Below are 22,213 nucleotides of genomic sequence, written 5' to 3'. Positions count from 1 at the left end.
AATTCAAAGACAAGCCGTGGCTCGTAGTTCACTTGACATTTTCCCACTGTACATGGCCACACCCCTCACCCTGGCCCTTGCTTTCCAACTGACGCTGATGGAGACATCAACACCGCTAGTTCCCAAGTTGTGCATCTTTGTCTTCACCATACTCCTTCCGTGTGGACCACCGTGGCTGCCCCTCCCCGCGAGGAATGGCGAGGAACTCAAGAGCAGTACCTAGCAGAGCACAGGGCCCGACCCGAGCACGGTCAGGGGCTGGTGGTGGGACGGACGAAGGCTGCAGACTCCACTCTGTGTGCTTCAGACTGGGGAGGAAATCTTCATCCTGCAGGGCTGGCTGAGGCACGCCTGGCTGCTAGCGTCGGAGAAATCCAACACAGCCTCCCCGCTGCCCCCAGTCACCAGGAGAGCTCTACCTCCCGCTCCCCTTCAGAGCCAGCTGGCTCCACAAGGGGCAGACGAAGGCACTGCAGATGCCAAAGTCCTCGGGGGTGTCTGGTGCTGTCAGGATCTGTGCCCACTTTTCCTCGACCCTGACAACAGCACAGCCTTCTCCGGTGGTATGCTGCTCCCGCCCTGGTGCAGTGTCGTTATGTGGGACCGAGAGCGCCCCATTGCCACTACTACTACCTGTGACCCTGCGTGGCCCACCCCCTTTCAGATCCTATTCACTGCCAAGCCCAGTTCCGTGTCACAGACCCTCCTGCACTACAGACCAGAGGAAGAAAACAGCACAGACAGCATGGTGTTGTGGTCTTTATTCCGTTAAATGACCTTGCAGCCAGAAGTGAAACAGAAACATGCTTCAAGTACATTAGCGGCATCATCTCGTCTCATTGCACGGTTTATACAATTTAAAGCCATTCAAAGGCAAAGGTTTAGCATAAGGTATTTTTAATAAATCATTTTTAAAGAAAAACAACACAAGAGAAACCCCAGGAAAATTTTTGAATGTTCCAGATTAATATGAACTCCTTTTAAGGCAAACATCCAGGACAGCACTTACTGATCTAAGTTAGAACGCACCGGGCATCAATGCAACCTTCCCTCCATGACACACCCGAATTTCTGGCCCGTGAAAGTCCTTCCCAGACAAGTTTCCTGCAAAACCGCTCCACCCCTAGGTCCAGCTTGAAAATTCTGGACCTGGGGTCCTGAGGTCGCTAATTATCAAAGTCATGAGCCTGCCCCTCTTTACTGTTCATTATTTTTATTTATAGTTTTTGGTTTCCTGTGTGTGGAAGATTTAGGGGTTCAAGTCACAGTGCTACATTTTGCTTTTTAAATGAAAAATAAAAATACAGCTATCAAAACTTTAGGAATCCCAATTACACCTGTTAGTAAACAGGGTAACCGTCCATTCGTTTTCCAGGGAAGGCACTAGGATGGTTTAGAGGAAGCCCACACAGCCCTCTGGATCCAGACATCCTTACGCCCTGAGGGGAACCTCTCACTGACGCTTCCCGCACTGGGCAGCAGCCCCGTCCAGGCAGCACTGAGCGGCATCTCTCGGTGGGAGTTCCCATCCCATGAACAGACTCTCCAATCCCTGAACCTCCTGATAGCACAGCCCCATCAGACAACCTGTGGGAACAAAGCTGGGAATTCCACCTTCTGTTTGGTTAACAAGCTCCCTAGGTAGGTCTCATGAACGCCAGGGTCGACCAGAGCCAATTCTCCAAACACAGCACAGTGGACTGAAGGTAAGGAGATATTCAACCACAGTTCCGTGGTCTTTCACAAGGGGCTTCTTGATGCCACTTTAACAATGAGGCTCTGTGCTTCCGTGACTGACGCTGGTCGCTGTACACCCTGACCCCTGAGACTCTGCTGGATTCGAACCCAAGCCAGAAGGACACAGCCCATGTTGGCCGCCTTAGATGTGAACACCAAACCATCCTCAATTCCATGGCAATAGCTCCACAAGGAATCTGATGCAAGTTACATAGTTTTAAAAATAAATGCTAGGAAAAAAGTAAAGCTATTTATGTTTTATTGCTTTCGCTGGACTTGAATCAACCTACTCAGTTTCTCTGTAACTCACACATACACAGACTCACCCAAACTCACCCTGTTCAAGGCACCGTGTGTATAAGCCAGGAAGAACACTGCAAACACAAGGCAGAGTGTGTGTGTGTGTGTGTACATGCACGTTGTGTCCAAAGTGAGTGAGAGAAGAGAGAAAGAATGGGGAAAACAGAAGCAACATTCGCAGGTACATCTACCCAGCGTGGTCGGAGTTAGAATGAGGAACATGGCTTATCCTTGTTCATGGCGGTTCCTCCTGGCCTTGTCCTTGAATTAGTCTAGAGAGATTCCTCAGCGCAAGCTCCAAAGGTTTGGTTCTATTATTTTTATGATAAGGAGCTAATTTGGAAGTCCTTTTTAAAATTAGCAACAACGAACTTGTCCTGAGATATTTTAATAAAAGAAACTGTGAGGAACTCCTGATTATTATGTTCAGAGGAAGGTGCTCCGTATCCACACTGGAGAACACGCGCACATTACCAGCAAGGGAGGGCCTGCTGGGAGGGGCAGCGCAAGCCGCACTCACAGCCAGAGCTCCTGTGCAAACTAACAGCTCAGAGCGCAGCAGGCAGCAGACCTCAACCCGGACACCAAGGCTGTGTACAGCCAGCAGTGGCCGTGAGAATGCAAATGACCTCATCACTGTCACAGAAAAAAGGCCAAAGCGGACTGCTAAGAGCGTTCCCAGAGGAAACCCTGCAAACGCTTTCTAGAGGCAGAACAGTGAACTGAATGGAGGGAAGACTTCGCTGGATAACCAGCCAAGGTTATTCCTTTAAAATCCAAAACAGAAATGGTGGCTCCACACAGGAACTAAATCCCAAGCTTTCATTAAATCACGCAGTTATCACTGTGAAAAGCAAGCCCCTAACACGTGCATATTAAATTTCATCTTAGAATGAATTCAGACACATTATCCTGTCTCACTATTAAAGTTCTGACTTCTGACAGTTATTCCACAGTCAATACATTTACTTAGAGAAGGCATCGGGAGTCTAAGTGCGAGGCCTCCTGGTGAGCACAGCCTCCAGGGATGGGAGGCCACCTGAACCCAGGCCAGAACTTGAACAGCTCTCAACCTAACAGTCAAAGCTCTCGCCACTGAGATGCAGCGGCTTAGAACAGTGCTTAGACCAAGCTGGAAGTTTTCTAAAATTTTATTAGCAAGTGAGCAAAATAATAACAACCTCCAGGGAAAATGGCATGTAAAAATTTTTAAAAAATACATAATATGCTTGGAATTAAATTGGAGACATAAAAATCCTGCAGTGGTAAAACGTCCATCAGAAGACACCCTCTGAGAGTCCTGCTGCGGGGCTCCCATTCACACCTCTTCTCTGTAAAAGTGACACTCCGGCTTTGCCTAAGCCCTATCTCCCACCCACAACAAAAATTATCTCAAAAATTAAGGCTCACGCACCTGAATGGTAATACAAACACTTACAGGTGGGTGTGAAGAAGCTGGAAATCCACAAAAATTCATCATTAGAAATCAAAGGAAAACGGCACCGACAGACAAAGCCTCATCATACAATCAGGGTAAATAAAAAGAATCAGTGGATGCGGGGAGACAGAGCCTCACGTGGGTGACTTTGGTCCTCATTAAGCAAAGCGGTTTAAGGCCATGAGACGATTCCGAAGTAAATAAAGGCCGAGGTACCACATCAAAGTGAGGGCTTCGGCTTCATTACCAGGAAGGCCACGCGTGCAAGGACGGTGCAAATACACACCTTGGGTCAGGATTGTAAACCAGGCCGTCGAGTCTCTCATCACCGCTCAGCCACAGGGACTGCGACATCAGTGAAAGGCACGAATGTTTGGTAAAGTCTTTCCTCGAATCCTTAAAAAAGCTCTATTCTTGCACAGAACTCAAACAGAAAACCTCTCAAATGGCCACTGTGTGTGAGAGCTGTGGGCCGCACCGGGAGTCTGACCAAGGCACAAAGCCAAGCGGCAGACCACGGGTCACACTGTTCACCTAAACGCAGCTTTTTATTCTTAGGGGATCCGGCTCGGTCCATTTAGGACGAGCCAGCCTGGCTTTTCAAGGCACATTCGCCTCTTTTCTAGAAAGAAGCTCTAGGAACAAGAAACCAGAGCGCTCTGCAGCTACACGGTCAGGCTGCCCGGAGAGCTGAGGGCATTTACATGACCGCATTCGCCCCACACTGACAGACAGGGTTCTCTAAGATCATAAACAGCGCAATGGCATCAGGATTGGTTACTCTGCAGTTCTGAAGCTCTTCTCAGTTTTGTAAACTTTTACAAAAGAGTAAGGTATAAAAGAAGTTTAAGCTGCACCCAACACAGCACCCTCCGCGAGGTGCCCCTCCCCCCAAGTGTCTGCGGCAGCGCAGGCTCAATCCCACAGGCACGGAAGCGGCCCCCAGAGCACTGAGAGGCTGCGTTTCCATCGTTTCCTTTAGCTTCTTCCCCCATAAAGTGCACAAAGCAGAGAACACTAAGAAAACAGACACGGGCTTGGATCCGTGACAGCAGGAAAGGAACGGCTGCCGGAGAAATGGAAGCGTCTAAGATCTGGACCCACAGGGGAGGCCAGTCATTTATTACAGCGCCGCGCGTCCGCTCTCCCCGGGGGTCTCACAGGCTCGGCTCCTTGGCCAGGCCCCGTGGACTTGGCAGGGGCTGGCAGGGGCTGGCGGCTCTCGCAGGGTCCTCCCGTTCCGATGCTATTGCGCTTTCTTCTCCGTGGAAGGCCGCCCGACCACGGCCTCCCTCATGGCAGCCTGAGTGGAATTACCAATGTGAGAAGAAGCCTGCAAGAGTCCACACATTCACACCTCAGTTAATGGAACACAACTCAGCACCACGAGTCGTCCTTGCAGACACACAGCTCCGCCGCCTCCAGCGATGGCTGGGGAGGGGAGGCTGCGGGAGCTGCCCACCCGGAACCAGACGAGCCTCTGCCCTGTGATGGGCGGCCAGCTCCTTTGGCTCGCCATGCTACTGGCCTAACCGGTCTGTCCCTGTCACTCAGAAGACACGAGCTAGTCTCAAAGATCTGTACAGCTGAACATCTGCAGAGAGCCGCAGACTTCTTGGAAGATTTTAAATGAAGGAGATGTCATCTCTTGTTGAGTTCCTATTTTTTTCAGGACTCTTGATTTTCAGCAAAATAATGGAGAGGAGAAAGCCGAATCACACAGGAATTGTGTCCAAAGAGCACACACAGGGTCAGCACTGTGGCGTGGCGGGTAAAGCCGCAACCTGCAGTGCCAGCATCCCATCTGGGTGCCGGTTCAAGTCCTGGCTGCTCCACTTCCGATCCAGCTCTCTGCTGTGGCCTGGGAAAGCAGTGGAAGATGGCCCAAGTGCTTGGGCCCCTGACCCATGTGGGAGACCCGGAAGAAGCTCCTGGCTTCAGATTGGCCCAGCTCTGGCCATAGCGGCCATCTGAGGAGTGAACCAGCGGATGGAAGGCCCCTCTCTCTCTCTCTCTCTCTCTCTCTCTGCCTGTCCTTTTCTCTCTGTGTAACTGTGACTTTCAAATAAATAAATAAATCTTTAAAAAAAAAAAAAAAGCACCCACAGGTTTCCTGTGAGGGACACTCTACTCTAATTTGAAACTTTTTATATACTAAAGGCCCACTTTAAGTCATGGAAACAAAACATCAGAAATAACTATTCCTGTCTTAGAGAGGATTACAGACTAAAGCCTACCAGGAAGTTTAAAAACGGCCAAGGGAAGTTTTTCATGCCCTCTTTCACTACCAAACTCAGACATTTGACGACACAAGCTGACCCGGCCGCCCACGATCACACCACTCACCTGCTCCAACACATAGGCAGCACCGACATCGATAGCTCCGCCCAGCTCACGATACTGGCCAGAGTACCGGATGTAGCCCCAGGTGAGCAGCGCTATCAGCAGCAGCCCGACCATGCAGTTGAACAGCTGGGCCACGACCTCGAGGCCCACGAAGCCGGTGAGGCCCGAGGCGATGTACAGGGCCACGATGCCCGTGAAGAGCACGGCGGGCGTGCGGAAGGTGCTGAAGACGTTCTTGCTGCTGTTGTGCCTGCAGAAGTTGCCGTACAGCTCCCCGATCTCCTCCTCCAGCTCCTGCTGGTAGCGCAGGCTGAAGTCCTTCCCGCCCATCTTCTTGGTCTTCTTGAAATGGTCCAGAGCGAGCTGTCTGAACTCACCGTGCTTCTCCTCTAGAATGTCAGGGGACAGGTAAGGCTTCTCGCCCCCACAAACCTGCAGGCAACAGAGACACGGTATGGCGAAGATCCCTTCAAAAACAAGTGAAGACTCTCAAAGGTTACAAGGCTTTAAGGTATTAGACGTTAATCTCTTATCAATGTTTTTACTTTGGGGCTGGAACTGTGGTGTAGCAGGTAAAGCAGCCGCCTGCAGTGCTGGCATCCCATTAGGCACTGGGTCAAGTCCCAGCTGCTCCACTTCCAATCCAGCTCTCTGCTATGCCCTGGGAAAGCAGTAGAAGATGGTCCACGTACTTGGGCCCTGCATCCGCGTGGGAGACCTAGAAGAGGCTCCTGGTTCTTGGCTTCGAATCGGCCCAGCTCCTCTCTCTGCCTCTGCCTCTCTGTAACTCTTTCAAATAAATGAATACATCTTTAAAAAAAAAAAAAAAACTTTTTCGCTGTTTATTTTCATTTTGTTTGAAAGACAAAGAGAGATCTTTCTTCTCTGGTTCACTCCCCAAATGCTCATGACAACCAGGGCTGGGCCAGGCTGAAGCCAGGAGTCCAGAACTCCAACCAGGTCTCCCGTGTGGGTGGTAGGGACCCAAGCACTCGAGCCATCCACCTGCTGCCTCACAGGGGCACAGCAGCAGGAAGCTGGATCGGAAGCAGAGAAGCCAGGACTCCAGCCAGCACTCTGATATGAAAGATGGGTGACACACTCACAAGTGAACTGCTGTGGCGAGGTCAGCCCCTAGAAGTTAACTTTCAGAAGATGACGGAGACCAGCGACGTCTGGGCTCATTGCTCTGCAGAGCGCACTTGGATAAGCAGAGCGAGGAGCTCAGCGTGGCCCGGAGACGGAAAGAAAGCTCCGTCAGAAATGACCATCAGAGGAGTGAAATCGACGTTTTGAGCTTCGATGACTGCTTACGGCCCTGAACAGTGGTCTTTAATTATTCTTATTAATATCATTATTTGTTAAACTCTTTACTTAGTGTAGGGTTAATCTTATGAATATAAAATAAACTGAAAGTAGATCACTGTAAAAGTTAAAGAGGGGGATTAGGAGAGGAAGGAGGAGGAAGGGTGGGAGCCTGGGCAGGGGGGAGGGGAGCCTAGGAAACATCACCACATTCCTAAACTGGTATACATCAAGTGCATGTAACTTGTATACCTTAAATAAATTTTTTTTTAAAAATAATAAGTAAAACACAGATATTTAAAAAAAAAAAGAAAAAGAAAAAAAATGGTGATCAGAAGGACCTGGTTATCACAATGGCCTGAATACAGCTTTGCTGCCTCATTAAATTTTTAAAAAAACATTTTTTTAGGGGCCAGCACCGTGGCTCACTTGGTTAATCCTCCACCTGTGGCGCCGGCATCCCATATGGGCACTGGGTTCTAGTCCCGGTTGCTCCTCTTCCAGTCCAGCTCTCTGTTATGGCCCGGGAGGGCAGTGGAGGATGGCCCAAGTACTTGGGCCCCTGCACCAGCATGAGAGACCAGGAAGAAGCTCCTGGCTCCTAGCTTCAGATCAGCGCAGCGCCGGCCATGGTGGCCATTTGGGAGTGAACCAATGGAAGGAAGACCTTTCTCTCTGTCTCTCCCTCTGTCTATAACTCTACTTGTCAAATAAATAAATATTTATTTATTTATTTATTAATAAATATTAAAAAATAAATATTAATATATATATATATATTTGACAGATAGAGTTAGAGAGAAGGCAGAGAGAGAGATAGAGAGAGAGAGAGAGAGAGAGAGGGAGAGCGCGCGCTCTTCCATCTGCTGGTTCACTCCCCAGATAAATGCAAGAGCCAGGGCTGGGGCAAGGTCAAAGCCAGGAGCCCAGAACTCCATCCAGGTCTCCCATGTGGGTGCAGGCACCCAAGTACTTGGTGCATCTTCTACTGCTTTCCTGGGTGCATTACCAAGCAGCTGGATTGGAAGCCAAGCAGCTGGGACTCGAACAGGCATCATGAGTGATGGCTTAACGTGCTGTGCCACAATACCAGCCCCCCTCAGTGTCAACTCAGACCAAGTTTGGGCCTTGGAAGACAGCCCCACACGCAGGTATCGCGATACTTCAGGATCAGACACCTGCCCACATACCTCTTCCATGTTGTTGTAATACACGTCCTTGGCAGCGGCTGCCGCTGCTAAATTGTTGGCTTCGGCAGTGGCCTGTTAAGAAAGGAAAGTGTGAACTATAAATCCTTCCTCTCTGACATTTTCCACAAATACCCAAGTACAAATCTCTCACCCTACTTACATTCTTCCTTTCTCATTAACCTTCTGCTACTTTTTAGATTTTCACATAGCTCAACTTATGAAACAAAATATATATTTTCTGCCAGATTTTCAACCAAAAAAAAAAATCTGTTAATATGTAAGAATTGTTAACAGGATAAACCTCCAAAAATCAAGGGAAATATCATTTCCTTGTCTCTGGTTTTAAATGTAAGAAATAGCTGTGAGTCAAAAAAAAAAAGGGAACATTTTCATCTTTGAAATGTGAGTCCCAGGCGCTCGCCTCCTGTGTGAAGATGCTTTGCTACTAAAGGAGCTGACATTTGGCAGTGAGTGAGCTTGTGCTCGTCATGACAAAGTCAGAGATCATCTGCTTTAACCAACTGACAGTGTCTAGTCAAACACGTTAAAGAACCAGGCACGTCAGGAGACAACAGACGCAGGCCACAGCGTGTCTGCCACACTGGGTACGTCCTGCCTGGAAAAACATGGCTGTGCTCCAGAGTGCATCTGGTGGGAACACCAGGCCCAGCGAGCAGAGGCCGTTCTGTTTTTAACTGGTGCCATCCCACGTCCAGAGACAAGGCCAGCAGCGCCCGCTTACTGCATACAACTGACAGGTGTCATTCCGGATGTCAGAGAGCCTCTTACCTGCAGCATGGACTTGGGGTGAGGCAGATCTTCCCCTTGGTAAATTTTGATATATGCCTTAGAATACAAACATTGAAAAGATTATGAGAACTATGGTTCTGTTCAACTTTATTCCCGTCTTGAAAACAGTGACCAGACAACTGCATTTCCCTGAACACCTAGGCCAACAGTCAGGAATTAGCGGAAACACGACACACCTTGGAAGTGCATGTTAGCATTTTTAGTTCACTGAAAATGTCCTCAAGCAGCACAAGCCCACGAAGGCTGGGATTCCACCAGAGGCCCGTCACGCTGGCCTCACCACTACCTTGTGGGCTTTGAGGCAGTCGGGTCACGGCTAGGTGCCGCTCCTACTCACAGCAACTTCCTAACCACCTCCTTGGCACTGCGTCTTCCTTGAGGAACAATCTTCCTTTAGCCACAGTAATTACTCTGAGAGAGCGCAAAGACATCCATTTGGTTCTTAGACCGGTACTGCCACCCAGTGGCCCACGCCTGGAAGGACACTGGGGTCTCTCATCAGGCCTCACCATCGCCCCCCAACCCAGGAAAATATTAAAATTCAAGATGGGTTACAAGCTAAACCAGCTTTACCAAAAATCCAACATTTTAATAATTAAAACCCGTAGTTACCTTAAAATACTCCAATAGTCCGCGACAGGTAACTTTTGAGCCGTTGATCTCCTTTTCCATTAACTTGGAGGGGTTTAATACATACGGTATCAGCGTCTGTAACTGCTCTTTGAATTCACCAGCAATATCTGTTCACAGGACCATAAAGAAGGAAACATGGCAGACGGCCTTAGTCTACCGAGGTGAGCATACAACACAATCTTCACAGTCTATTTAGTTATTTTTTAAGATCTATTCATTTGATATGACATTTGTTTACCTTACGTTAATAAAAAATTATTTTTTAAAAAAATGTGTTTGAAAGGCAGAGAGACAGAGAGATTGACTCAATCCCCCAAAGGCCACAACAGCCAGGGCTGGGCCACGCTGAAGCCAGGAGCCTGGAATACCACCCTGGTTTCCTATGTGGGTGGCAGCGACCCTTCCCAGGTACACCAACAGGGAGCTCATCAGAAGCAGAGTGGCTGGGACTTGAACCAGCGCTGCAACATGGAATGCAGGAGTCCGCACAGCAGCCTAGCCCTCTGCACCACAGTGCCCACCCCGCTGTTTCCCCATTCCTTAGCTCCAAGTGAGGGCAGTGGGGTCCCAGACTGTACGTGTCTGACACGTTCTGGTTGTGACCAGACTGCTGGCACAGCTTGCCCCCATGCATCTTTGTCTCCTCCCCTCCTGAAGCATAAGGTCCCCTCTGGCTCAGAGCAGAACACAGGGCACATCCACACTGGGTGCTATGGTCTGGCTGTTCAACGTCCCCCGAAGGCCCATGTGTTAGCACACTGGTCCTGAGGGTGGCACTACTGGGAGGCGATGGAAGCGTTAGGAGGCGGGGCCCACCGGGAGGTTCTCAGGTCGCTGGGGGCACTGCCCTGGAAAGGAAGATAGCTCTCATGTGACCTCCTGAGTCGTGTAAGAGGGCTGCCATGGAGCCCTGGTGAGCCTTCCTCTCTCTGTGCCCTGCCATCTGCCAGGGGTCCCTGGCCAGAAAGCCTGCCCCGTGCCAATTGGCCTCTGAAGCTCAAAAACCGAGCTCAATGTGAGTGAGCCGCCTCAGGGGTTTTGTTATAATAATAAATGCTAATATACTTGGTTTCCATTCTGGGGATGTTTGGTCGACACCCTAGTATTTGAAGAAATTTCATTTTTAAAGAACTTGACTGATGAGGTCTTCACACTCTGAGTATCAGAGGTAAACATTTAGCCTATCAGTTCAGACACTGGCTGGGGCACCCACGTCGCAAACAGGACAGCCCAGCTCTGGGTCCTGACTCCTGTCTCCTGCTGACACTAACACCAGGTGGCTGCAGTGGATGGGCTCCTGGATTACGTCCCCAGCTTCCGGCTCCAGACCCAGCATTGCAGGCGTTTGGGGCTGAACTAACGAACAGAAGCACATACACTCACCCTCTCTCACTGACTCTCAATCAATCGATAATTTGTTGAATAAGAACAATAATTGTCAACCCTTCCAGTTGTCTCAGGCCTTTGCTACGCATACCTCACACCCTACCAACAAATCTGTTTGGAATCACTACTGTTCATCTGGTTGCTTTATCTCTTCCAGAAGTAACATCACCTGTATCTCACGATATGCATTTCCCATCACTGCCTCAGAGGCCCGCTGCCTGCCCCAAGATGAAAAGGGCCCTATCTCAGGGACACCGGCGGATTGTCTGCAGGTTGCACCAGGTTCCCACCGAGGGCCTAGGAGCCATCACAACAGAGCTCTTTCCTCAAAGGCAGAATCAGCGGGCCCCACTACAAAGACACAGGAGGATTACAGCATGAGGAATCTGCTTTATGGAATCTTCTAAGGTCTCCCTGGGCCCCCAACCAACAATTGCAAAGAAGTGGGTGGGAGCCCAAAGCAAGGTGAGAATCCTTCAGCACTCCATAAATTTAATTATGCCATGAAAATAGAACTGTAAAACTAAAAACAACAAAGCAGGACCAATTCTTAACAACTTTGTTGTGCAAAGTATAAAATAGTGTATACAGTAGGTGGTTCTGTATAAATTCATATTTGTTCACATAGTCTAAGAAACTCTGGAAGCCTACGGAAATGGAAGAGACATTTCAGTGAACACCTTTTAATTCTTTGGGGTATTTTAAATGCGGAAACGTACTGTCTATTTAAGAAAAAACACAGAGCTTTTTTCGGCTTCCACTTCCATCACGCTGAAAGGCCGTTTCAGAAACATTCACACAAGGAGCCAGCAGGTAGGTCCAGGCGCTGTTGAGCGCCATTTTACCAAGACTGACCGACCCTACACTAGACACGTCTAAGAGGGCCGGAGGGAAAGAACAGCTTCTCAGTCGGGGGAGACAAGAGCCGTATCACGACAGGGACGGGGTGAAGCTGTGACGGTGTCAAAGGCGACCCCAGTCTGACCTCCACAAGGAAGCCAGGAAGAAGTCAGCTGCTGCATGCCGGAGGCGGGCGCCCTGTGTCTGACGAATCTGCTGCGGCTCAAAAAGCAGCTCACGTCCTCGCTGCCTGCGGCAAGCGGCAGCAGTGTTGCCTCGCGTGTGCCGGGAGAGGGACTGTGAGCCCCGTGTTCCTCTCTCAGCTGTCAACCCTTAAAGCAAAGCAGAACCACACAGGCTATTCCTGGAAAGCGTGTGGGGCACTTCGGCAGAAATGCCCTCAGGACAAAGTTCTTACCGAATCAAAGTGTTCTGTGAGACAACACGGAGGCCCTTTCACGAATTAGCCTTGAACATTCTCAGGCTAATGGCATCTTTTTCCAAGTATATGGAACAGAAATGCAACTCTACTTACAGGTCTCCCACAACAAGGCGCCTGTGGTTCTCAAGTCAACACTTGCCAAATACTCACAAGCCACCTGCTGTTTGCAGGCCAGCCTCCAATTTATTCCTCATTTCAAAACCCTTCCATATCTTGGTTACAATCTTCCCCAAAATGACACACACACACACACACAAAAATCTATCTCCAAATCTAAAACCAGGGCCAGAATTGTGGCACAAGTTAAGCTACCACTTGGGATGTCGGCATCTAGTATCAGAACGCCAGACTTGCTCTGCTTCCAATCCAGCTCCCTGCTAATGCACCTGAGAGGCAACAGATGACGTCCCAAGTGCTTGGGTCCCCGCCACCCACAGGGGGGACCAGGATGGAGTTCCTGGCCCATCTCACTTTCAAACAAATAAATTTTTTAAAAATTAAAAAGCAAATAACCTTCACAGAGCCAGTCAGAATTCCTGAGCAACCCCTCACTGTAACTGTAGCTCCTTAAGTGGACACCTGGGGCAGATGATTAACAATTTTTAAAGTCAGAGAAATTTATTTTTCAAATCTTTCCATTTGAAAAAGTACTGATACAAATTTTTTCAAGTAAATAAACTACTCTTCAGTCTTTTCACATTTAACAATATATCACAGGCCGGCCCCGCGGCTCAATAGGCTAATCCTCCGCCTTGTGGTGCCGGCACACTGGGTTCTAGTCCTGGTCGGGGCGCCGGATTCTGTCCCGGTTGCCCCTCTTCCAGGCCAGCTCTCTGCTGTGGCCGGGAGTGCAGTGGAGGATGGCCCAAGTGCTTGGGCCCTGCACCCCATGGGAGACCAGGAGAAACACCTGGCTCCTGCCATCGGATCAGCGTGGTGCGCCGGCCGCAGCACTCCGGCCGCGGCGGCCATTGGAGGGTGAACCAACGGCAAAAGGAAGACCTTTCTCTCTGTCTGTCTCTCTCACTGTCCACTCACTCTGCCTGTCCAAAAAAAATATATATATATATCACAGACGTCCTTCTATGTGAACATACATCCACCTACCCACCTTAACACTGTTAGTGACCATGTTTCATTCCGTTACGCAGATCTGTTAGAATTTAATTCCTTGTAAACACACATTTGGGTTGTTTCCAATTAGCTCCCACTAAAAAACCTTGAACATAAATTTTTAGCCACTTTTTTTGGTAGCTTTTTGGGGAAAACCCCTAAAAGTAGAATACTAACTCATTTTTCAGTTTTGATACTGCTACATCACTATCCACAGGACCATAATTTGAGGCCGATGTTGTGGCACAGCAGGTTAAGCCACAGCCCAATGCCAGCATCCCGTATCAGAGTGCCCATTCAAGCCCCAGCTCCTCAACTTCCAATCCAGCTTCCTGTCCCTGGGAAGGCAGCAGGTGATGGTTCAAGTACACGGAACCCTGCCACCCAGAGTTCCATGCTGCTGGGTTCAGTCTGGCCCAGACCCAACTACTGTGGCCATTTGGGGAGTAAACCAGGAGACAGAAGATATCTCTGTCTGTTTCTCTCTCTCTCTCTCTCTCTCTCTCTCTCTATATATATATATATATATATATATATATATATATACATACATACATATACACACACACACACACACACATATATGTAATCCCTCTCTGCCACTCTGCCTTTCAAATAAATAAAAACACGTGTGCTTTCTTACCATCATTCTTCACGTTCTCATTAATATATACTCCTCATTTGTATTCTTTTAGAAATTTTTCATATAAGGAAGATTTAGAATCCATAAACATACTTATATTCCTTAGATGAGTATGAGATAAAAGACTGCTTATACAGAATATGCTACCTATTTTATAAATGTATTAAATATGAAACTTGACACACTTAACACTTCATTATTAAACTATCCCCCCCAACTCATGTGCACCTGACACCTCAGAATATCACCATATTTGGAATACAATCTTCCAAAATGTGCTTATTTAAGATGAGGTCATATGAGGGTAGACCTGTTTATCTGCGTCTACACTAGGGTGCGCTGATGATGTGAGTGTGAACAATGGAGGCAGAGACTGGAGGGATGCAGCCACCAGCACACACCAGCAGCTGGGAGAGGTGGGCAGAGCTTCTCCCTCAGAGCCGCAGCAGGAGCTGCCAGTCCCAGACCTCCCGAACCATGAGGGGCACATTTCTATCTGGAGCCATCCGATCTGTGCCCATTTGTTAAAGGCAGCCATAGGAAGTTAATATAATATGCATCTCAAAAAGTGATTCAGGGGCCGGCGCCGTGGCTCACTTGCTTAATCCTCCACCTGCAGCACCAGCATCCCATATGGGCACCGGGTTCTAGTCCCGGTTGCTCCTCTTCCAGTCCAGCTCTCTGCTGTGGCCCGGGAGGGCAGTGGAGGATGGCCCAAGTGCTTGGGCCCTACACCTGTGTGGGAGACCAGGAAGAAACACCTGGCTCCTGGCTTTGGATCAGCACAGCGCCGGCCATGGCGGCCATTTGGGGGGTGAACCAACAGAAGGAAGACCTTTCTCTGTCTCTCTCTCTCTCACTGTCTATAACTCTACCTGTCAAATAAAAAAAAGTGATACAAAATTTCAAAAGTTAAGGTTACAAACTTAAAAGGTCTGCTTAGAGGCCAGCTCTATGGCATAGTAGGTTAAGCCTCCACCTGTGGCGCTGGCATCCTATATGGGCACCAGTTCATGTCCTGGCTGCTCCTCTTCCAATCCAGCTTTCTGCTGTGGCCTGGGAAAGCAGCAGCAGATGGCCTAGGTCCTTGGGCCCCTGCACCCACATAGGAGACCCTGAAGAAGCTCCTGGCTTTGGATCAGCCCAGTTTTGGCCGTTGCAGCCATTTGGGAAGTGAACCAGCAGACAGATGTCCTTTCTCTCTATCTTTTCCTCTGTAAGTCTGCCTCTCAAGTAAGTAAGTTTAAAAAAAAAAAAAAGGTCTGCTTAGTTCTTGAACAACATGATAAAAATGAAATTGAGGAGCTGGCAATGTGGTAGAGGGTAAAGCTACTGCCTGAGTTGCCAGCATCCCATATGAGCACCAGTTCATGTTCCAGCTGCTCCCTTGCCAATCCATCTCCCTGCTAATAGTCTGGGAAAAGCAGTGGAAGATAGCCCAAGTGCTTGGGTCCCTGGTTCCTGGCTTCAGCCTGGCCCAGCGCTGGCCGTTGCAGCCATCTGGGGAGTGAACCAGTGGATAGAAAATTGATCTCTCTGTCTCTCCCTTTCTAGCTCTGATGAGATTTATTTATTTATTTATGTGAAAGGCAGAGATACAGAAAGAGAGAGAGAGTGATCTTCCATCCACTGGTTCACTCCCTGAATAACCGCCAACAGCCAGAGTTGGGCCAGGCCAAAGCGAGGAGCCAGGAGCTTCTTCCAGGTCTTCCAAGTGGGTTCAGAGGCCCAAGTTATTGGGCCATCTTCCACTGTTTTCTCAGGCATATTAGCAGGGAGCTGTACCAGAAGTGGAGCAACTGGGACTTGAACCAATGCCCATATAAATCAATCTTAAAAAAAAAAATCACCTTCGCCTTCAGGCCATGTGGATAGAGTTTATGAAACATTTAGAGGGGCAGGTACTTGACTCACTGGTTAAGGCACTCACATCCCCTGTCAGAATGCCAGAGTTCAAGTGCCAATGCTCGGTTTCCAATCCAGCTTCCTGCTAATGCACACCCTGGGAAGCAGCAGGCTCAAGCACTTGGGTCCCTGCCACTCTCATAGGAGACCCAGATGGAGCTCCCAGCTCCTGGATTTGGCCTGGCCTAGCTCCAGCTGTTGCAGTTATTTGGGGAGTGAACCAGTGAATGGAAGATCTATGTCTCCCTCTCTCTCTCTCTCTTGCTCTCATTCTTTCAAATAAAAATAAATATTTTAAAATTTAAAAAAATAAAATTCCATTGGATACTTTTCTTCCAGTGATGACCAAATACGAGTTTAGGTTTTGTAAAAGTACAACTAATAATGTGGCATTATAACTCTAAAATAATATAAGACCTGGCCAGCACTGCGGCTCACTAGGCTAATCCTCCGCCTGTGGTGCCGGCACCCCGGGTTCTAGTTCCGGTAGGGGCGCCGGATTCTGTCCCGGTTGCTCCTCTTCCAGTCCAGCTCTCTGCTGTGGCCCAGGAAGGCAGTGGAAGATGGCCCAAGTCCTTGGGCCCTGCACCCACATGGGAGACCAGGAGAAGCACCTGGCTCCTGGCTTCAGATCAGCGCAGCGCCAGGAGTAGCGGCCATTTGGGGGGTGAACCAATGGAAGGAAGACCTTTCTCTCTGTCTCTCTCTCTCTGTCTAACTCTGCCTGCCAAAAAAATAAGTAAAATAAATAAATAAGATCTATACACATACATACAAATGCACACTAAGCCTTCTTTCCCTATTCAACTCTGAAAATTCCCTCCCAGCTGCCTTTTAGGTAAAAGGTCCTGGCTCCAGTGCTGCCGAAGCAGCTTTTTCAGCCAAGGCTGGGTCTGATCGTAGATCTCAGTTGCTGTGTAACAGGCTCGGGAAGTCTCCTCCTCAGGACAGCTGCCAACCAGTTCAGAGGGTCACATGAGCAACCCGCAGAAGGTAAAGGGCACGGCTCTCGATTCTGCTCTGGCAATGCTAAGACCAGCTGGGATGCCAATCTAAAGTTGAACAAGGACATTAATTTCCTTTGATCAAATAAATTGAAAAGGATGCATTTTACATTTAAGATGAGACTATGGGGGCTGGCATTGTGGCATAGCAGGTAAAGTCACTGCCTGCAATGCCGGTGTCCCATATGGGAGCCACTTTGTGTCCAGGCTGCTCTACTTCCCATCCAGCTCCCTGCTAATGGCCTGGGAAGAGCAGCAGAAGATGGTCCAAGTGCTTGGGCCCCTACACCCATATGGGAGACCCGGAAGAAGCTCCTGGCTTTGGCCTGGCCCAGACCCTGCTTTTGCAGCCATCTGGAGAATGAACCAGCAGATGGAAGACCTCTCTCTTTCTGTCTCTCTCTCTCTCTCTCTAATTCTTTCAAATAAATAAATACATCTTTTAAAAAAAATAGGTTATGAGAACCTTCCAGTTTGAAAGGCAAGTTCCCCTGGTACCCAAACAGCCTCCAGGTGAGCACCTCAAGTAACAGAAGAACTTGAATTCTGGCATGCCATGGCTCTGGGGGCAGAGGCATCTGGATGAGGCTCTGCCCCACCACTTTCAGTTAAGCACTCTGAGTTATTTAACTTTTCTCATTTGTGAATTCTAGAATAAAGGAAATGACATTGACTTCATGGAACTCCTGGGTGCACAGCACAGGGTGAGGACCTGAGGGGCTCTAAAAATGGCAACTGTGATTATCACCACTTTATGGGGAGCCCGAGAAGCTCAGATGAGCTTGTAAACAAAGTGCCCAGTTTAACATGTGTGTCAACTGAGGGCCAGCTATTCGGTGACTCGGGCCTCAGTGAGTAAGGACCAAAAATGAGGTAATGGGCCCCCTGAGTCCCAGCTGTGACTACCATCTAGATCAGCACTTCCTGGCATCAGCACGGGACCCAGCCCCTGGCGATCTGCAATCACGCGCATTGGGTGCCTTTCCTCAGGAAGTTAATCTTACTGAGTCAATGCAAGCTGCCTTATGTTTGGTCTTCCTTTATTGAGCACCTGTATCGCTTATAAACCAGTAACTATAGCATGTATCTCAGAAAGATACAATGGCTATTTCCAAGACACAGAAACTGAGGTAAACTAACTCTGATAGTCACAGTAAGTCAGGAACAAAATATGAGCCAGATGTGAAATACTGTTCTAAGAGACCACTCTGCGTCTGTGAAGCGCTGCTTGATTTGTAATTGACACTCACTGTCGTTATTTAATTCCAAAGAACAGGTCACATGCTTAGCACGTGTTAACACACCTTTCAATTTCCCATCAAAGTCAGGGCTCGTGGCCACCTGGAGCCCCGGATGTGGTAAGAGGAAACAGGTGACATCAGAGAAGCACGAGTGGATGTGGTTTCGGACGTTCTGAATTTCTTCATGTTGGTGTTCCTTCACCTGCAACGGAGACCAACCATTTACCAAGGACCATTTGGCTTCCTCCACTGGGGCCACTAGAAGTAGAACAAAGGAAGGAAGACGTCCCAACTCTGACACCACGGTGGCCAAAGAGAAAATGCAAAGCCCTAAGACGCACGAAATGTCCACATGGGACTGACCATGGCTTGGCTCCTACAGCAAGCAAAACACAGGGAGCGAAGAGTTTCTTAACACAGAATATTGCACAAACACCGAGAACAAGGGCAGGCTTGTGCGCAGCAAGGGCGATCTAACCGGCTGGAGGTGACTGACAAAGGAGTCCTGTGTTTTGATTTTGGGGGAAACAGGCTGGACCCGTTTATGTCCACACCAAACCAAATAAGAAATTTGAATAAAAACAACAGAACTAAGAATTTGAATATGACACTGTAAAGGCACACACAGGACCTGGTTTACGATGTGAAATAGAAGTTATATTCAACGTTCGGGGGCTCCTGCCCACAGTTCTCCTCTACACTCCCTGTGCATTACATACCATAAATAAATAATACTGGTTTGTGCTAAGACTCATACATATTTAAAACACCGAAGATCATTTCCAATCACTTGTTTTAAAGGCAACAGCCAGAGGCAAATGAGAAAGCTGCCCGCCTCTCAGCTAACTCCTCAGGAGGCTGTGCTCCCACTCACCTGCAAACGCTTCTCCAGGAATGCCATGCCCCCTTGCAGCCCATAGCCGTATTCATATGGGAAGCTCCAGTCCCGAACCAAAAACATCAGTGTCTATTTAGGGAGAGAACAGAGCACAGTACAATGGTGTGTGACTGCATTTTCAGGACAGCTGCATTACTTCTCTGCAGGATGCCAGCTTCTTCCAAGGGGACAAGGAAATGTGCTAAAGGATTGCCCTACTTTTTTTTTTTTTTTTTTTAAGATTTATCTTGGAGAGGCCGGCTCTGCGGCTCAATAGGCTAATCCTCCACCTGCGGTGTCAGCACACCGAGTTCTAGTCCCGGTCGGGGCGCCGGATTCTGTCCAGGTTGCCCCTCTTCCAGGCCAGCTCTATGCTATGGCCCGGGAGTGCAGTGGAGGATGGCCCCAAGTCCTTGAGCCCTGCACCCCATGGGAGACCAGGAGAAGCACCTGGCTCCTGGCTTCTAATCAGCGCGGTGCGCTGGCCGCAGCACACCAACCACGGTGGCCATTGGAGGGTGAACCAACGGTAAAGGAAGACCTCTGTCTCTGTCTCTCTCTCTCTCACTGTCCACTCTGCCTGTCAAAAAAAAAAAAAGATTTATCTTGGAGAGCCAGCGTTGTGGTATTGCGAGTAAAGCCATCGTCTGTGGCATCCTATATGGGCATGAGTTTGAGTCCCCACTGCTTCACTTCTGATCCAGCTCCCTGCCAATATCCTGGGAAAGCAGCAGAGGATGGCCCAAGTACCTGGGTCCTTGCACCCACATGGGAGACCCGGAGAAAGCTCCTGGCCCAGCCCTGATCGTTGCAGCCATTTGGAGAGTAAACCAGCAGATGGAAGATCTCTCTCTCCACGTCCCACCCCCCCCCCTTTTTTTTTTTAGAGATTTATCTATTTGAAAGAGTTACACAGACAGAAATATCCTAGTCCAAAGCCAGGGGTTAGGAGCATCTATCAGGACTCCCACATGCAGGCAGGGGCCCAAGCACTTGGGCCATCCTGGGCTGCTTTCCCATGCACACCAGGAGGGAGCTGGATTGCAAGTGGAGCAGCAAGAATTCAAATGGTGCCCATATGGCACCACAGGTGGCAGATTTACCAGCTACACCAAAACACTGGCCCCAAACTCTGCCTTTCAAATAAATAACATACATCTAAAAAAAATTATTGTTTGGAAGGCAGAGTTCCATGGATGTGGGGGGAGATGAGGAGGGAGAGAGAGAGGCAGAAAGAGAATATTCCATCTGCTAGTTCTCTCCCCAGGTGGCTGCCAACAGCCAGGGCTGGGCCACACTGAAGACCAGGAGCTTCATCTGTGTCTCCCACCTGGGTGGCAGGGGCCCAAGCACTTAGGCCCTCCTCTGCTGCTTCCCCAGACACATCAGCAGGGAGCTGGATGGGAAGTGGAGCAGCCAGGATCTGAAGTGATGCCTACTTGGGATGCCAGTGTTGTAGGTAGTAGGTAACCACTCTGCCACAATGCCGGCCCCGGGATTTACCTACTTTGTAATATCTTAGAAACTTCAAACACTGGAAGGCCAAGTGCAAGCCAATGTGAGGCCAGCATTGCAGTCTGTTCTTTTTGTTCGCACAGGCTAACAGGAACAGAAGGAAGGCACTGATGAGAAGATGCTGCTTGGGGTTCTTCCCTGACAGTGAGAGTGCAGAAAGCAGAGGACAAAAGAGAAGACAGCGCCGCCCACACACTGGGCTACAACATCAGACCCGAAGTTAATGTCAAAGAGGAAATGGATGGGGCTGATGCCTTGCTGAGGTGGGCTGGGCCGCTGCCTGCAGCACCAGCATCCTATATGGGTGTCGGTTCGAGTCCATTTGCTCCACTTCCGATCCAGCTCCCTGCAGATGGCCTGGGAAAGCAGTGGAAGGTGGCCAAGGGCTTGGGTCCCTGAACATGCATACGAGAAGCGGAGGAAGCTCCTGGCTTCAGAGCGGCCGAGCTCCAGCCCTGGTGGCCTTTTAGGGCACGAACCAGCAGATGGAAGACTTCCTCTGCCTCTCCCTCTCTCTGTAACTTCTACCTCACAGATAAATAAATAAAAATGTTTTAAATAAATTTTAAAAAGGGAGTAACACATCCTCAAAGCACCCTCATCTTTGGGGTCAGCACACACTTGCTGTAAGGGGCTGTGTGACAAGCACCGCTCAGCTCTGCCGTGGTGAGCAGAAACAGCCCGGGCGGGACACCCACACACGCAACGGGCACAGCTCAGCCCCATGAGAACTCAGCGACGGACACTGACGTCTCAGTTTCGGATCACCGACACATCCAATAAAGCATTATTCTCTTTTTTCTGCTTTTTCAACCATTTAAAAATATTAAAACCGTGCTTCACCCATAGCTCATATGAAAACAGGCAGCAGGCCAGATCTGGCCTGGGAACTAAATCCCGGAGTTAATATTTTACCTGGAAAGGCTTTTGGAAAATTTCGTCCATTGCCAGGCGGCCGTACTCTGTGAAGAGCTATAAAAAAAAAAAATAATAATGGTTTGTAACGCAAAACTACTTACATACTGTGGCTATTCTTTAGCCAAGTATTCAGTTAACAGACTGGACACTGCTTCTGTGAGACAAAAGTTCAGCTTCTAAACACCACAGGCACCATGAACCCTGACATCTGCTTGGCTACTGCCCTCGCATAGCCCATATCCCAGTTGGCCAGCGAATCCAGAATCCAATTGCACGTTCCTTCCACAAGGCCTGCCATACTGTAGTAGCCTCCTAAGGGCCCTCCCTGCCGACTCTCAATACAGCAGCATGGTTAGGCCCCACACTGCTTCTACTCGAAACCTTGCAATCTCATCCAGACCAAAGGCCAGTCCCGGGACAGGCGTCTGGCACAGGGATTCATCTGCTGCTTGGGACCTGTGCATCTCATATTCCATTGCCTGGGTTTGAGTCCCTGCTCTGTTCCCAATCCCAGCTTCCTGCTACTGTGCACCATGGGAAACAGCAGGTGATGGTTCAAGGCGTGTCAGC

The 22,213-nt window shown here is 49.1% G+C and overlaps 1 protein-coding gene across 2 annotated transcripts in view; it reads right to left on the bottom strand.

Annotated features, from left to right (window-relative positions):
- Nucleotides 1–746: 746 nt before the first annotated feature.
- Nucleotides 747–22,213, bottom strand: part of ATL3 (atlastin GTPase 3) — a 58,570-nt gene continuing 37,103 nt past the window's right edge. For both annotated transcript variants that reach the window (XM_062195952.1, XM_062195953.1), the window contains exons 6-13: nucleotides 21,641–21,697; nucleotides 19,208–19,300; nucleotides 18,397–18,535; nucleotides 9,739–9,866; nucleotides 9,106–9,162; nucleotides 8,317–8,388; nucleotides 5,822–6,253; nucleotides 747–4,808 (exon numbers count right to left, since the gene is read on the bottom strand). In XM_062195952.1, the coding sequence (XP_062051936.1) occupies nucleotides 4,722–4,808; nucleotides 5,822–6,253; nucleotides 8,317–8,388; nucleotides 9,106–9,162; nucleotides 9,739–9,866; nucleotides 18,397–18,535; nucleotides 19,208–19,300; nucleotides 21,641–21,697 (1,065 nt within the window). In that variant the 3' untranslated portion in view covers nucleotides 747–4,721. The remainder of the gene's footprint in view (nucleotides 4,809–5,821; nucleotides 6,254–8,316; nucleotides 8,389–9,105; nucleotides 9,163–9,738; nucleotides 9,867–18,396; nucleotides 18,536–19,207; nucleotides 19,301–21,640; nucleotides 21,698–22,213) is intronic.

The sequence above is a fragment of the Lepus europaeus genome, chromosome 7 (genome assembly GCF_033115175.1).
Source record: "Lepus europaeus isolate LE1 chromosome 7, mLepTim1.pri, whole genome shotgun sequence".
In the NCBI taxonomy this organism is placed as follows: Eukaryota; Metazoa; Chordata; class Mammalia; order Lagomorpha; family Leporidae; genus Lepus; species Lepus europaeus.
Note: the sequence above shows the minus strand (reverse complement) of the source record. Positions and strands in the feature narration are given on the sequence as shown.